Source organism: Cetorhinus maximus, chromosome 2, assembly GCF_964194155.1.
Source record: "Cetorhinus maximus chromosome 2, sCetMax3.hap1.1, whole genome shotgun sequence".
Classification (NCBI taxonomy): domain Eukaryota; kingdom Metazoa; phylum Chordata; class Chondrichthyes; order Lamniformes; family Cetorhinidae; genus Cetorhinus; species Cetorhinus maximus.
This window is the reverse complement of record NC_135880.1, coordinates 132,705,525-132,721,439: the sequence shown is the minus strand read 5'-3', so window position 1 is coordinate 132,721,439 and position 15,915 is coordinate 132,705,525. Positions and strand designations below refer to the sequence as shown.

Genomic DNA, 15,915 nt, shown 5'->3' with positions numbered 1-15,915 from the left:
CTAGATTTTTGTTCAAGTTTTTGGAGTGGGACATGAACTCAATCTGCTGACTCAGATGAAAGTGCTACCCACTGAGACATGATTCACACATGGAAACCATTTACCAGCATGCGGAATAGGAGGTAGATTCCATGAACAAGAATCGTTCGAAGAAGGCATAAGGTGAGAAAAGGAAAGAAACCGGAAAGACATACAATTCAAGGACAGGGCAAGGGAGGACCTGAGATTAGAGCTGGAGTGAGGGGAAGCAAGCTAGATGGGTAGTTTCAATCCTAGAGTAAGTTTTTAAAAAAAAGCCCATGACCTCTTCGCAATTGTTGGATAGAGGTGGTAAACAAATGGGGTTGAAGGAGATGCCTGGTATTGGAGAAAAGAAGCTAGCAGCATCTTTGCATTCCAGGTTGATTCCACAGTAGTGGGTGCTTTTGGCAAAAATGCATGAGGTCCACCAACACATGATTAGTCCAGTCAGATCTAGTGATAGCTGGCAAAGTCAGCTGTATACCAGATATGCTCAGGTCTGCATCCTTGGACTTGAGCGAGTGAAGGCAAGGGCTATTTCAGTGGTATGTGCAGGCAAAGCGAGTAAAGGTTTTACTGGGGGCAAGGGCATTCAGGGTAAAAGAGAGGGAGTGCTTGAACAGATCAACAGCAGCATAATTATGACAAATGGAGGGCTCAAAAGGTTAAAAAGTAGTGGATAATTTTAAGTGCAGTTGTAAGTGACTTGGGTGAAAACTTTTTCCACGGGCTGATGGAGAATCAACTGGAATTGAGAGAGGCTGGGGATGTGGCTGGTGAGGAATACAAGGAGGTAGGTGGAGATGGTTTTGTCTTTTATCAAAGCCATGGTAGTAGCAGGGGGGCCAATGAGATGGCTGTGAATAAGGATGAGAGTTAATACAGAAAGAATTTTATGGAGAACAGGGAGGCAGTGAATTGGAAGTGGGACAGGGAGAAAGCGAGAGAGATTAAGATTGAAATCGCAGGGGTGAGTCACTGCTTAGTACAGAGACTGGAGGAGGAACCTTCATGGAAAAACTCAGCACGGAACAATAGTGAAGTGGCATTTTTAAAAGGAAGTGAAAGTGGGTGAGATTCTAGAAGGTGCCAAAGTAGTGGGAGAGGAGAAAACCAAGCTGTAATTTGATAAGAATCATACCATCAAGACAGTTCAGAGAAGGTAGGCAGTATAACCAGACTCAGTGAGGGGCCCGAGTCAACATGTGTAAAGACAAGTTTCAAGCAAAGCCATGATATCAAAGCAATAATCAACTACAGTCATAGATAGAGAAGGCCTTGCCCACAAGTTAATAGACATTCTAGGAGAAATGCAGAGAGGGGCAGGGGTGTTGATCCGATGCAACAGCTGGAGGTGGGGGTGGTGTGATTAGCTTCCAGCACTCTTGATGGGCTGAGGGGGGAAGAGGGGCAGTTGAGGTTACAAATCATAAGAATGTACTGATGGGTGCCTCACTAAAAAGTCTTTCAAAAACTGTAAATCACAATTGGGTTTAGTAAAATATTTTAACTAATGAACATGCATTACAAATATCATCTTACTCACAGGAGGACCAATAGTACTGAATAAGATACATATTCATGAATTAGTGCAATTACCTAGATTTATAGCATGTGAAAAGGAACATAATTTAAAAATATGAAATTTCACAGGCCCCAATTTTGAACAAAGCGGTTTTAGGTTCAATTTTCTTGAAATAATTTGTGGAAAGATGTTTGCAGTTTATTGCATGGCTTTTTATCATACCTGGTTATTGCTGTTGCTGGTTTTTAATATTGGAGGCGCTTCATTTCTGGGTGGGGTAGAACTGCTACTGTTCTCACTGTCACTCCCATCACTCAAACTCATTCTGTAAGAAACACCACCACAGTTTAGGCACAAACAGGAGGTGCAGGAAATTCTATTTCCAACAATACATTCTCATACGGACATGGATTGCTCGATAGACTTCACATCTTAAATGTGTTCTTGTTAAGTGCTAATCTTCACTGATTAAATATTATTTCTCTTCTTCCCACCTTACACAACATCACTTCCTGATCAAGAGGATGAATCCATTTTTAAGTCTTTGCTAGTAACATCTCTTCAGATTAACTTGTGTTATAACTCTCCGTGAAAGATATTGATTAAATGGTTGCAGTCAAACTCTTCAAGCATTTTCTAATTTTGAATGAATGTGCTTTGGAGTGTATGAAAATCATGTGAGAAGACTCACTCTCCAACTTTTCAGTTATTCAGGAAGAGACTGCTTCTGTTCGTCTTCTGCAGCTCCACAATTGCCATCCAAGTTTCACAGCCTAAACTCACATCATGCAATGGTATTGAAATCATCTAAAAAAAGTGAACTGAAGGAACTACAAAGAGGTCCCCATAATGGAAGAACTTTCTAATTGAAACAAAAAAGTAAAATATTGCAGATGCTGGAAATCTGAAATGAAGATCAGAAAATGCTGGAAGGAGGTCTGACAGTATTTGTGGAGAGAAACAGTTAACATTTTGGGTCGCAATGACCCTTCACCTGTCAGTTCTGAAAAGTGGTGCGGAATTGTCGCAGATTTGCACAAAGTGTGGTAGCAGGTGGATAAAAGGATGTTTTACCCGCCAGCCACAATGGCAGTTTTCCACACCGTATTGTCCCAATCTTGCCTAATTAATTATGCATTCCCAGGAAACACGCCATCGGCAGCAGATGGGCTCTCGTTTGCCCACCATACCATCACCTAGCTGCTTCATCACGCCGGGTGCCATATTTAAAGTGCAGCCATGCACACACCTCTGCCGCCAGCCCACAACTGCTGCAAAGCCGACATGGCCCCGAAAGGCAAGATGACTGCAGCCCCCTGGTTAAATGACACATCCCTCGAGCGCCTTTTGGACGCAGTGGAAGCCCACCCTGTTGTCCTCTATCCCTGCTCTGGCTGCAGAATTGGCTGCAACATCACCGCCACCCATGCTGGATTAGTGATAAGTGGTGGACAGTGCCAACGCCCTACAAAAGAGGACAGCCACCCAGTGCTAAAAGGAGATGAATGAGCTCCTCCGTTTGGCTCAACACTCAACTCACACACTCAAGCCCATCACAAATCCACAGGGGTCTCACTCACTGCCAGTTCAAGGGACATAACCATTTACTCTCTCATGCACACCTTCATTGTCCTCATCCCATCCGTGGGACCACAACACCCACACATGCCAGGCATACTTATCATCTGTCCTGGCAAGTGTCCTGCTTACACTCTCTCCATCTCTATTCACGCAGGACAAGCTGGCACACAACAAGATGCAGAGGTCACAGGCTGGTGGAGGAATGCCGGAAATAAAAGTCCTCATGGACTTTGAAAATAGAGCCATCCAGCTGGATGGCAAGGATCTGGACTGTTCCTGTGCTGAGGGGGGAAGTTGGCGGTGCTCTACCAAGTGAGGGTCCAGTAGCGCAACATCCATCAGACAACCATGCTGTGAGTGATGTGTCCTGTATCACAGGCCACTGCCATGCACTAATTATCTCCTCTTGCTTCCACAGGCACATCTGGGGAACAGCCGACAGCGTCCATGATCAGGTCCTTCAATCAAGCCCTGAAGAAACCTCCGAAGAGGAATCTGAAGGCACCTTCATTGAAGACCTGTCACAGCGCTCACCCACACCTTCCACCAGTGCAGAGACACACACCTCAGTGGAACCTAGCTTTAGATTAACCTTGGGATCACAATCTGGTGAGCACATTGCATTGTCTGATCCACAGCAGGTGGCAGCAGGGACTTCCCAGGTCTCCAGCACTCTGAGGACTGAAGGCCAGAAATCTGCTGAGTCCGAGTCAGATGACGAGCCTCTGGACTCAACCATACCTCAGTTGCTGGAGCTGCGAAGGCAAGCTGGGGAACATCAGGAAAGGATGCCCGCTGCACTCCTCAGATTGGAGGAGCCCATCCACCTTCAGTCTGAGGTGATAGCACCAGCATGCCAACACACTGAGGTCAGCACTGTTAGGACAGTAGCCGCCATGAAGACCTTGGTCCAGGATATTGCTCCTGCACTGCTGCGCGGGCTGAACTCCATCGCTGACACCATAATTGGCCTCCAACAGCATCAACGTGAGAGGGGTGTGGGGCATCTCAATCTCACTCCAGCTTCCCTTCTCCTCAAGGAGTCAGCCAGGGGCACTCGGACACCCATAGGGAGGAGGATCAGCAGGTGCACATCCCGGGGCCATCCACCCAGGTGACTCCGGGAGTGTCTGGCCCATCTGAGTTCCCTCTTCCTGTAACCCCAGCAGCTCCAGCTCCACAGGTTGAGGGTGCCACTGCCACACAGCAGGACCCCGAAAGCAGGCCAGGGCCGTCCAGATGACGCCTGCCAAGGTCATCACAGAAAACAGGATGTAGCAGTCAGCAGGCTGCCTCCACCTTTGCTGTGGATGTCTGGGGGGCACCAAGACATAGCTGCAGGGTTAGGAAGATGTAATTGCACAGCCTGGGCACAGGTGTTAATCACTTGTACATAATGTTCACTGTTGAAAATAAACTCCCAAGAATGTCTCCTTGCCTATGGCTCCTTGTTCTGATGAGCAGTGTTCGAGTCACTCAGATGTGAAACCTTGGTTCCTGCACAAGATAAAGGGCAGGTGTCTCAGTCCAGGGCCTCTTCCTTGTACTTTGTGCAGCCTTTGACCAAAGTGATGGTCCAGCCTCTCACTCACTGGACACATTACTAATGCCTGCACCTCAATGATGCTTGTCATTGCTGCCAGGATGTCGTGGTCAAGTGTCACAGAGCTCCATCATTTTCCGTGTGGTCTCAGCACCTTTAAGCTGGAACTAGCCCCCATCTCTTCAGCATCTGTGACTGGTGATTCTGTGCTCCTGAAGGGGTCAGGTGCTGAAGGAAGACAAAGGGTCAGATGCTTTTAAAGCTTCATGGCTGCATCTCCATGACATAACCCTGATTACAGAGCATAAGCGAACCGCCCTTGGCCAGACAGGAGTCAGATATCCACACAGGCTATGTGAAGATCTATGGAGTGTCCTCACTGCATGTTGTCATCATCCTTCTGGAGTTGAGTGCCTGTTAGGGCCTCCGCTGCGTCTCCATGGCAGGAGCCTTATCACAGAGGGTATGTGCACTGCACAAGCCAGACTGGAGTCAAACATTCACAGGTGCAAGGTGAGGATCTACGATGTCTCCTCACTGCATGTCGTCATCATCCTCCACAAATCTACCAGCTATGAGGGCCTCCTGACGGCTCTTGCCTTGTCCAGCCAGTGCGAGGGCCTCATCACCATCACCTTCGAGAACTACCTCACCCTCAGCCCTGTTGACATCCTCCTTATTGGAGGAGACATCCAGCTCCTCCATCTCCTTCTCAGGGAGCTCCTCTCCCTGTTGCAGTGCCAGGTTGTCAAGGGCACAGCAGGCAACAACGATGCATGACACCCTCTGCGGACTATATTACAGGGCTTACCAGACTGGTGCGGTCACCAGAACCTCATTTTCAGCATCCCAATAGTTTGCTCCACCAAGGTGCGAGTTGCAGCACGAGCCTCGTTTTACCTTCGCTCTCCTGCAGTCTGAGGCCGCCGCACGATGTCATTAGCCACGTTCTCTGCACGTAGCCCTTGTCTTCAAAGAGCCATCTCTGCAGCCTCTGTGGACCCTGGAGGGCATCAGGGATCTGTGACTGACTGAGAATGTATGAGTCATGGACACTCCCTGGGAACCTGGGATGTGCAGGTCGCGTTTCTGGTGGCCGCACATTCAGCTGGTGTGCGACCACCAGAAGCCCTTGCAGTTGATGTAGTTGTCCGCTTGTTGCGTCGGAGATCTGAGCGCCATGTGAGTGCATTCGATGGCACCCTGCACCTGAGAGAAACCAGAGACCTGGACAAATCCAATCGTCCTTACATCCGACTTTCCTGGTCCCGGGCAAAATGCACAAAGTTGTGTGCCCTCACAAAGATGGCATCCGTGACCTCCTGGATGCATTTATGAGTGGAGGCTTATGGTATCCCATAGAGGTCCCCTATGGAGCCCTGAAAGGAGACACTGGCATAAAAATTGAGCACTGTGGTCACTTTCACAGCCACTGGTAGTGGATGCCCTTCATGTCCCAGTGGCACCAAATCCTGCAGCAGCTGGCAATTGTGACTGACCAATTCCCTGGACACGCGCAGTCTTTGGCATCGCTGGTTCTTGGTCTATAGACCGTGGGTCTAGCTAGGCGCTGACCAGCAACGACTCACTGTGGCTCTTCGGCAATGTGTGCAGGAACCCCAGCCGCCCCTTCTTCCCGAGGGTGCTGCTCCTCCCTCTGTGCAGCCTCCGTCACTTCCTTCTCCTTCGCCTCTGCTCTCTGTATGCCACGAGGCATACAGCTAGTTCACCAGGCTCCATGCTCCTGATGTACTCCTCCTGCAGGGTGAAAGAGAGACATGCTTGGGTGTTCTAAGAACCTCTCTTGGTTAAGTCCGAAGGCCCCTTAACACAGACCGGAGAGTGGTTGGCCAGAGTTTAGTGCACTGCATGGCTGCCCGAAATCCCACGCACCTCCGCCCCACTCTACCTGACCGATTGGCAGCAGCTTTGCCCATTGGACTGCATGCTGCGCTCAGCTCAGGTGCAGGCATTCTCCTAACCCACACTGCAAGGCTGCACTGTTAGCTTGAACCAAGGGGGAGACTGGTCCAAACCAGGATGATGACGTGGCGAGGGGCTATGAGTGCCTCCACCAGTGACGGCCTATGGTCAGCTTTTGCAAGGAGATTGTACAACATGCGCAGACGTCCAACTGTTCTGCAGCCTGCTAAAATGCTCATTAGTTTGTAGTCTGTGCCCAAGAGGTGCAAAGCTCTGTAGCATTGTAGTGGCAACTTCATGCCTCTCCATTGCTTGAGTGGGCAGGTAAGCTAGAGGCCCAATTCTAAGCAGGTCAATGTAGCTGCTTCTGAACTGTCTCAGCTGTGGAGGAATGATCACTTTATACAAAGTTTCCCTAAAGGGTGGCCACTTCATGCCCCCCCACCCCCTGACGCCACATATGCTCGTGTACCACCTTGTCGCACCACCCCCCACCTGCAGGGCAGCCCTTGCCCACCAATCCCCCCAAACGCACCTCAACCTTGAAGTCTAACAGGCGACCCTCACAAGTGCTACGCAATGTTACTGTGCACTCACTTCTGAGTTTCCCTCAAAGTGCAGCCTGCCAAGTGTACGCCTCATGTATGCTGTTGTGAAACACGTCAGCGTGCAATCACACCAGTGTGCTTGGTAAGCCAGCATGGGGAGGATGATTCCGGTGGGGAGGATGATTCCGGTGGGGAGGATGATTCCGGTGGGGAGGATGATTCCAGTGGGGAGGATGATTCCAGTGGGGAGGATGATTCCAGTGGGGAGGATGATTCCAGTGGGGAGGATGATTCCAGTGGGGAGGATGATTCCAGTGGGATGGGCTTATAACAATATACAGATCTATTACATGGAGGTCCCCGACGGCGGGAAACGCAGCTCGCCATTGACAGGCAGAGCGGATGATTGCAAACTGGTTTCACGACGTCATGACACAGATTTTTGACCTTCTCGCCATACTGTCCACTCATGACGCCAAACACGGAAAATTCCACCCATTAACTCGGTTTCTCTCCACAGATACTGTTTGACTTTGATTGGATTAGATCTAATGTAATTGGGAGGGAGGCAGCAAGTAGTTTATTAAATTAATAAAGCACTTAAAATGAAAATAAGTTACATTGGTAACAGATACCCAAATGCAACACGAAACATTCAGCTTTTACACCAAAACTAGTAATATAGGATTGTTCAATAGAGATGCAGCTACATGGGAAAGCTTGAGTAAATGTAACAGGCGATTAGCAACTTATACATAAACTAAAATCTATTCAGTTGGAGAAAAGTTGGATTCAGCAATGTTACCAAGAATCTTATGGTCTGAAGTCAGTCTATTTTTTGTGTGTAGCAATTTCATTAACAAACCTACAAAAGGCACTAGAGTTCTCCTGAGATTTTCCTCTTTCCTACTCATGTAGTTTAATTTCTCTCATGAAATCATCGTCATTGGTATTTCCTCAGAGAAAAAATGCAGAATCAACAAGGTTTGCTGTCTGGTACTGTAGTTATTGCAGTTTTTGAACACTGGCAATCTTATAAATGACTAGTTCTACATTTAGTTTTCAGAGTAATTATGAAAAAGTCTACAGTTAATATTTATTAATATGGACACCACAGTAAGAAGAACTATAAATCAGATTCTTTATGCATTATTGCATCACTTCAAGTGTTGAAAAGTTATTTCAAGTCACCTCTCAAACTGCAATGTGGAAAGGAACATTACACCAAACATCAATGTGGAGACAATGTGTCTTTTACCTTAACAGAACTTAATGCTATGGCAACACATACTAAAACCTAACTTCTGATTATTTTACTTGTATAAGTAGTTGTACACAATGAATCTGCCTTCATTTCAAAGTATATTCATGGAATAGAATACAGGCACACCTGTAACACTGTCGTACCATTTATTACAGGTATTTAAAAAGCCGAGTTAGAGAACATTCATGCAGATGATGTAGCAAGCTAATACTTCCAATGAAAAAAGCTACAAGCACAACCCATGGGGCACTGCTGACGAACAGCAGTCTAATGATGTGCAGCACCACTCAACACTTTGTGCACGATCTTCAATTAACACCTGTATCATGCTTTGTTTAAACTAAAGCATGACTCGGGATATTCTCTTTTACAGTTACTATTGAATAGGACAATGGGCAGGATTTTGCGATCATTGGGCAGGCACGCACCCAACTCGAACAAGTATAAATAACATGCAATGATGTCAGGCGAGCATCCAGATGTCATCCTGTACTCGCACGATATTTCAGTCGACAGGCGCACGGGAGTTGGCAGCGTGCCAGCCGACAATTAAAAGGCCCATTAAGGCCATTAACAATCCAATTGATTTAAATTTTGCTCTGCCTGTCCAACCTTACAGTTGGCAGGAAGGCTAAAAGGCCTTTGCATTTTTTGCGAAATCTCATCCACGGGCGGGATGAGGTTTCAATCCGTCATTAAAAAAGAAACATTTTCATACTAATTTCTAACATGTCCCTGCTCATGTGACAGAGTCACAATGAGGGGACATGTTTTATTAAACAATTTAAAATTGTTTATTTTTAATTCTTAAACTGTTCATCTCCCTGAAGCAACTCTGTGCCTCAGGGAGCTTTTCCAGCTTGCACCCAACTCGCATGTGCGAACTTGCGCATGCGCTTGTCCTCCTCCCCCTTCCCCAACAAAGGCAGCGCTGAGCGCTGCTGCACGCATTTCACGCTGAGTGATCCTTAATTGGGTCGCCAGCGTGAAATTGTGGTCCGGCCCTGATTGCAGGTGGCAGTCAGCTTCCCAACCGCCCCTGCACGCCCGCCTGATGAGGGCAAAATTCTGCCCTATAAAATACAATCCGTATCATTCCGTGAAATAACCAGCTTTTAAGTAACGCTGAAGTTTTGCATAATTAGTTTTGGATCTTTATAATAAATTTAATTTTCTCAATAATTCATGCACTCTGTAGGTAACAGCGCAAAATACAATTAAAGCTTTTGGTGCAAATGAATATATGAACACAGCTGATAGAAGATGCCAAATAGATATTTATTTAAACCTTGTTTTTAAATTAGCTCATTGCAATACTAACCTTCTTCCACAATGATTATTTAATGATCTCTCTACATCAGACAGGCTTCTGTTCTCATCTTCATCTGACTCATTGTCTTCAGAATGGAGGTCCTCCATTATAGATCTCAGCGGGCCTGCTCAAAAATAAAGGCAAGGAGCTTCACAGAATCATTACAGCACAGGAGGAGGCCATTTGGATGCTGCAGATGAACTCCAGGAGAAGCCAAAGTTATTTTATCATTGAAGATATTACATTACAATCATATCCAGTCTTTTACACATTCCCACATATACATTTCCCACAGGGGTGAACATTTGGAAATTAAGAACAGAAACGTTGGCCAATTTGTTCTTCCTCTTGTGGTTCACCTAGCCAAGAGGCACAATGACAAACTGCAGCACTGATCCCAGTTAATTCAGCAGAGAGTGGGAATTAAACATGCTTTTAAAGCCTTCGTACGGCACTTGGCAACACTTGAACCATTATGGAAAACTGGAAAGTTGAGAAAATGAAACCATAATATAATTCTCAAGTTTTCTGCACTACACATCATCCAATTAATCACTTGGGCACACACCATGATTTTGTTTCATGCTAGTTGTTCCTTTTAGGTTGAATTTAAAAGTCAACCTGATTTTGATTAACCTAGAGGCAAATACATGAAAACTTGAGATCCTTGAAATAATGATAAGTAATTTTTATGTACATTCACCACAGTTCAAGCCACAAGAATCCATAATTAATTTCACTGCCCAAAGATAAATTGTTTTATACCATTTCTCATCTTTTCATAGCAATAGTAGAGGATTAGGAAGGTTAAACAACAGGGCAGATGTGTTATGCATAGGGCCAACTCTAGGCACAGAAGATAAATTTGGTTAGGAGAGAAAAATTCAGAATTGAATCCAAATATGAGCAGACTACATGACTTCTTGTTTCACATCTGGTTTCAATTCTGAGCTACATTGAAAACTGGTAGCACACAGTCAAAAAGGTGTTGATTTAACCTATACAAGCATTTGAGCATGTAATTTAGACAAGCTCTCAAAAGTGTTGCACTGGGATAGTGCTCTATGGTGGCATCCATCAGATGAGGCATTAATGGACACCACAGATCGTGGCACTATTCAGAAAGCAGGAAGATCTCCGTCCTGGCCAATATAACCAAAAATAGATCATCTTACTGGTGAGAGTGGGTGCAAATGGAGTTCATTGTAAACAGTCGAAAGTTGGAAATTTGGTGCAGAGTGGGGAGGAAGCACTGCTTTTTTTTCCCCTTTAAACTTGTAGTGGTTCACAAAAAGCTTAAGGCAATAAGTAGTGAATTTTTTTGCAGAGTGTTTTAGTGTTCAGCTTAAGTCAATACGCAGAGAAAAAAAACCTTACAAACTAAAAAATCCTTGCCAAAAGTATAAACTAAGTTAGGCAGAGCAAGTGCGCTTAGACTGCAGCATGTGGGAGTTTGTGGACAGCAAGGCTGTCCCAAATGAACACATCTGCAATAGATGTCTCCATCTTCAATCTCACCAGCTCAGAGTCAGAGCTGGAGTGCAAGCAGGAGATGCTCTGACATAAGGGAAAAGGAGAAGTGTCTGCCCAGTTTGCTCCAGACTTCTGCCACATCTTAGAGATGCAGGATAAGAACACGATTGATGTGACCAATAGTGTGCAGAGAAAGGGGACCACAGGTGGGGTAGAGAACAAGGCTCCACAGAAACTGATCCTAACCAACAGTACAATGTACTTGCTATCTGTGAGAATAAGGATTAAAATTAAAAGGATAGCGAGATTGCAGACTCTGACAACTTGGAGCTGGAGGCTCTGCTAACTTTGTAGAATCTGGATAAGCATCCTTTGTACGCATATTTGAGAGATCCACACTGTATGATGCCTACCTGGTGCCACGGTGAGGGACAACAGGTAGAGAGTATGTAGAAAATGCCTGCTGTTTTTGCATAAACAGCAGTTAAAGTAATTCTTCATACGTAAAGCAATTTAATGAATTTTGAAACAAAATGCCATACAAATGCAAATTTTAAAAATAAATCTCCCAATGGCTGATAAATAAAAGACATTCAAATAACCAATAATTGTGTATTTACATTGCAAAACAAACTTGGAAGGGGTGGCTCGCTTGCAATTCAAAGCCACTTTAACAAAGTGGGAGCAGGCGTGACTCCAAGTCAGTCCTGCTCCTCCTCCCTTATCCTTCATATTCTCTGCCACATTTACTATCGGCTATATGCCACTACTTCTGCTGTTCGCCTACTGTTAAACATTGGCACAATTTAAATTTATAAGTGAAAGAATAGTTTGTCTAGTAAACTATGTAATGTAGTGAGGCCCTGCTAAGAGTATACCATTTGCTAAATTTTATACTGAACCTGGACGATGGCACCTGGTTACAGAACAATGGCACTCATGAAGTTCAAGTATGACTGAACCTATCTTGGTCAATTAATTTTTGTCACATTTCTTTTCTGCCATGCACTCCTCTCATCCATCTATTTTCCCTGCAAGACTCCATGCAAAAGCAACCCAAGTTGAACTGCACTAACATATTCCCCATATTCACTCCTTAAAAAGTATCTGGTTACTGTGGGCCACACAAGCAAACAGTCCACCTATGTGAAACAAGGCTTTTAAATGACCATGAACCTCAAAATTATGGGATACAAAGCAACATTCGCTGCAAGGAGAGTTCATAAAACAAAATAGCAGTTGTCAAGTGGCAGGCAAACTGATGTGAAAATGGTGTCATGTGTAGTGCGAAAACAGCTCAGTGGTAGCACACCTGCTTTAATCAAAAGATTTAAGCCCCAGTCCTTGATTTTAGCATAATGTAGGCTGACATTTCAGTTAGTATCATAGGAGTATGACAGAGAGGTGAGATGTGCCTGTATGCAAAGAAAATTGAACAGCAAGTTCTTCCGATGAGCTGGCCAACATTCATCTCAACCAATAACCAGCGAAACAAAGCAGAACAATTGGTCATTTACGTCACTTTCTGTTTGTTGAACTCTGACATCCGAAAATCAATTCCCAAATATGATGAGAATCAGTGAATATCTAAAACATAGCTAAAGAGCTGTCCAATTTAGCCCCAAACCCTAGCCTTTTGCCCATAACTGCAAATTCTTAATTTGTCCAACTGCCTTTTGAATTTCCTAAGGAATCCGAATCAGCCACCCTTCTAGCAACTGTTCCAGATTATGACAAACATTTGAAAAAAATTGTCTTCCATTTTCCCTCTAATACATCTTCTAATTAGCTTAAATCTGAGATGCCTGGCTACCTACCCACTTGATAGAGCAGTTTCTCTCTACTTATTCTATCAAAACCTCTCAGCATTGAACACTTCTATTAGGTTTCCCTTTTACCTGCTCTGGTTTAACGAGAATGAGCTCATTTCCACCCCCCCCCACCCCGTCCCCCGTCCCCCGCCCTGAGTCTCTCCACAACCCTGGTGTCATTCTGGCAACCCTCCTCAGTACCCTCTGAGGCCTTGTCATCCTCCTGATGTATGGTGTCCAGAAACACAATACTCCAGCTGAGGCCTTACCAGTGACTTGTGAAGGTTGAGCATAAGTTTGTCTCAAAAAGTAATTTGTTATTTGCAAGATGCTTCAGGTATTCAGGGTGTAAAATTCAATTTATAAGTAAAATACTTTTTTCTGAAATTAGAAATATCAGGACAGAAACGACTAGTATAAAAATTACTGTCTGCATCTAAGCAAAACATTCATTCATGAGGAATACTGTGGTTGAGAATGATTTAAACTTGATAGGCTTGGGGGTTTGCGGGAGGAAGCGCATTGGTGGCAAAATCCAGAAGAGATAGATCAAAAAGTAGAAGACATCTAACTGACAGGTACAAATACGGCAGAGGAACAAGGAGACTAGGGATGAGTAGACTAAAACAGGCAAATCCATAATCTGGCGTGAAACACTTCAGAGCCTACCAAGGACATTAAAGGCATAGAGAAGCATTAAAGTAAGATACCTGAAACAGGCTGTTGTGGTAACAGGAACAAAATGGTACAAAAATACAGCAGACCACAGTGAATGGTAAGGAATATAACAGAGCAATACAGTGCTCAGGAAAGATAAGAGTACGGAGTGAAAGAGGTGCTTGGGACAGTTTTAATCTCTCTGGTAATGAAAAGAAGTGATTCTGGGAGAAGTGAAGAGTTACACAATTAACTATTCCTGCTGGACATCTTTAAGTGCAAAAAGACAAATTGATATTCAGGCCATGCCTCAACTTGCACAACATATTCAAAGTTCTTCACAATATCCTAACAGTTTGATTTAAAGCAATAACCATTAAGGGGGGAAAAATTGTGGGGAAGAGGATCAAGTGGCATGCTCCAGAGGCGTGTTAATAACACCACTGCTTCTTTGACAATCAAATCAGGAAAAATATAAAATGAGTTAAACAAAATATGAAAGCGGCAGAACAATGACAGATGAAATGCTATATTGCTAAGTGTTAAGTATTGTACCCAGCTCACACCTGGACTAGAGTGTTCAGTTCTACAAAGGCACTGAAGCCCTGGTGGCAGTTAAAGAGATGAACCACAAGACTGACTTCTCACCTTAGAGGACAGAGAAAACTTTGAGAAAATTAAATTTTTATCCCTGTAGGGCTAACAGAAATGACATCACAAGGCACAGAAGATACATAAATTGATAATGTTTCAAATCTTTACCTTGTCTATTGTTTTGAGATGGAGTAAAGCTTGAACTGGAATTTGAACTGGAACTGGAGCCAGCAGGACTTGGCTGTTGAGACTTGAACAAAATAAAAAGCAAGACAAACAAACAGTTAATATTGTTGCAGTTGCTGTCTAAACATTTAATCAAAATAATTACCAAGAAAGCTATTCTAAAAGCATATTTGCCTGCTAGAAATATCAGCTTATACATTATTATACAGGTTCCTTATTTTAAAATGTTTACAAAACAGAATTCAAAGCTCTTCCCCTCAATTTAAAACATGAGGCTGCAAATCATTAAGCTCCAGGACTGAGAAATAATAGGTACAGTCTAAATAGAATCAAAATTATGATTTGACAGATATTAATATTTTTATATCCAGGGATACTTAGAGCAATAGTTTCAATCAAGTGTAAAGATGACTAATATTTCAGGTACAGACAGTTGTGTCTACTCCAAATATTAACCCGTCTCTTCATTTTTGTGTACTCCCAGCATTTGTCTCATCTTTATTTCATAATTTACTTTTTTCCCCCCATTTAGTTTTAGTGAAGATTTCACTCCAGCAGTCAAAAATCGTTGCTGGAATCCTTAAAATAAGATCACAGCCCTTAAACCACCTTGGTCACTCAAAATATATATATATATATATATATATATATATATATGTGTGTTAATGGGGGTATGCAGGTCGCCTAACATATTACATAATTGCATTGCACTGACACAACAGAAATAGGTAATTTGGTTCAACAGGTCTATGCTGGAGTTTATGCACTTCTGGTTCTACATCGGTCTTTTGTTTGACCGATTATAGGTATCATGACCAAAAGCAATGACCAAACACTGCAGGCAATTGATTCCCAATGAATGAACTTAATTGCCATAAGTACAGGAGGATCCTTCTGGAGTCCTCTGGCATTCAGAATTACTGGGAGATGGTAAAATTTAGTTGAAATTGATATCAGTCTTTAAAAGTAACCCATTTAAAAATAATGGTTATAATAATAATGTAACAGAAAACAAATTGAATACATAAAGAGAACTTGGGAATAAAAAGCCTTCTGAAAAAGAAAGTCAAGAATTCTCAGACTTAAGTGCATCACATCCTAGGACAACACTTGTGTTTCCCCTGACCTTCACTGAAAGCAGTTTCCTGACCTTTGTCGCTGTGCCAGTCAATTTGGTCCCACAGACATTTTGTTTTTATACACGGCATCAGGTAATTCCTGGCAGTTCACTGTTACTAGGTCAGTAACAAAAATACCACCATGAAAACTGGACTATTAAACAAACTCTGTTCTGTGGGGTGGCAAATCATTCTGCATGGATAACTGAGTCACGTTAAAACGGTGACATTTATGGCATTTAAACCAAAGCCATGAACCAAAACCACTTACATGCAGACATCTTTGATGATCTTAACAGTTGCTTCTGCTCATAAATCAAGCAATTGTACTGTTCTAATGAGGAGAGTGATTTATAACC

At 43.8% G+C, this 15,915-nt stretch overlaps 1 protein-coding gene across 3 annotated transcripts in view; it reads right to left on the bottom strand.

Moving 5' to 3' along the window:
- mllt3 (MLLT3 super elongation complex subunit) overlaps nucleotides 1-15,915 on the bottom strand; it is a 158,425-nt gene that overhangs the window by 31,277 nt on the left and 111,233 nt on the right. For all 3 annotated transcript variants that reach the window (XM_078569575.1, XM_078569584.1, XM_078569594.1), the window contains exons 6-8: nucleotides 14,421-14,502; nucleotides 9,727-9,841; nucleotides 1,769-1,871 (exon numbers count right to left, since the gene is read on the bottom strand). In XM_078569575.1, coding sequence (XP_078425701.1) covers nucleotides 1,769-1,871; nucleotides 9,727-9,841; nucleotides 14,421-14,502 — 300 coding nt within the window. The remainder of the gene's footprint in view (nucleotides 1-1,768; nucleotides 1,872-9,726; nucleotides 9,842-14,420; nucleotides 14,503-15,915) is intronic.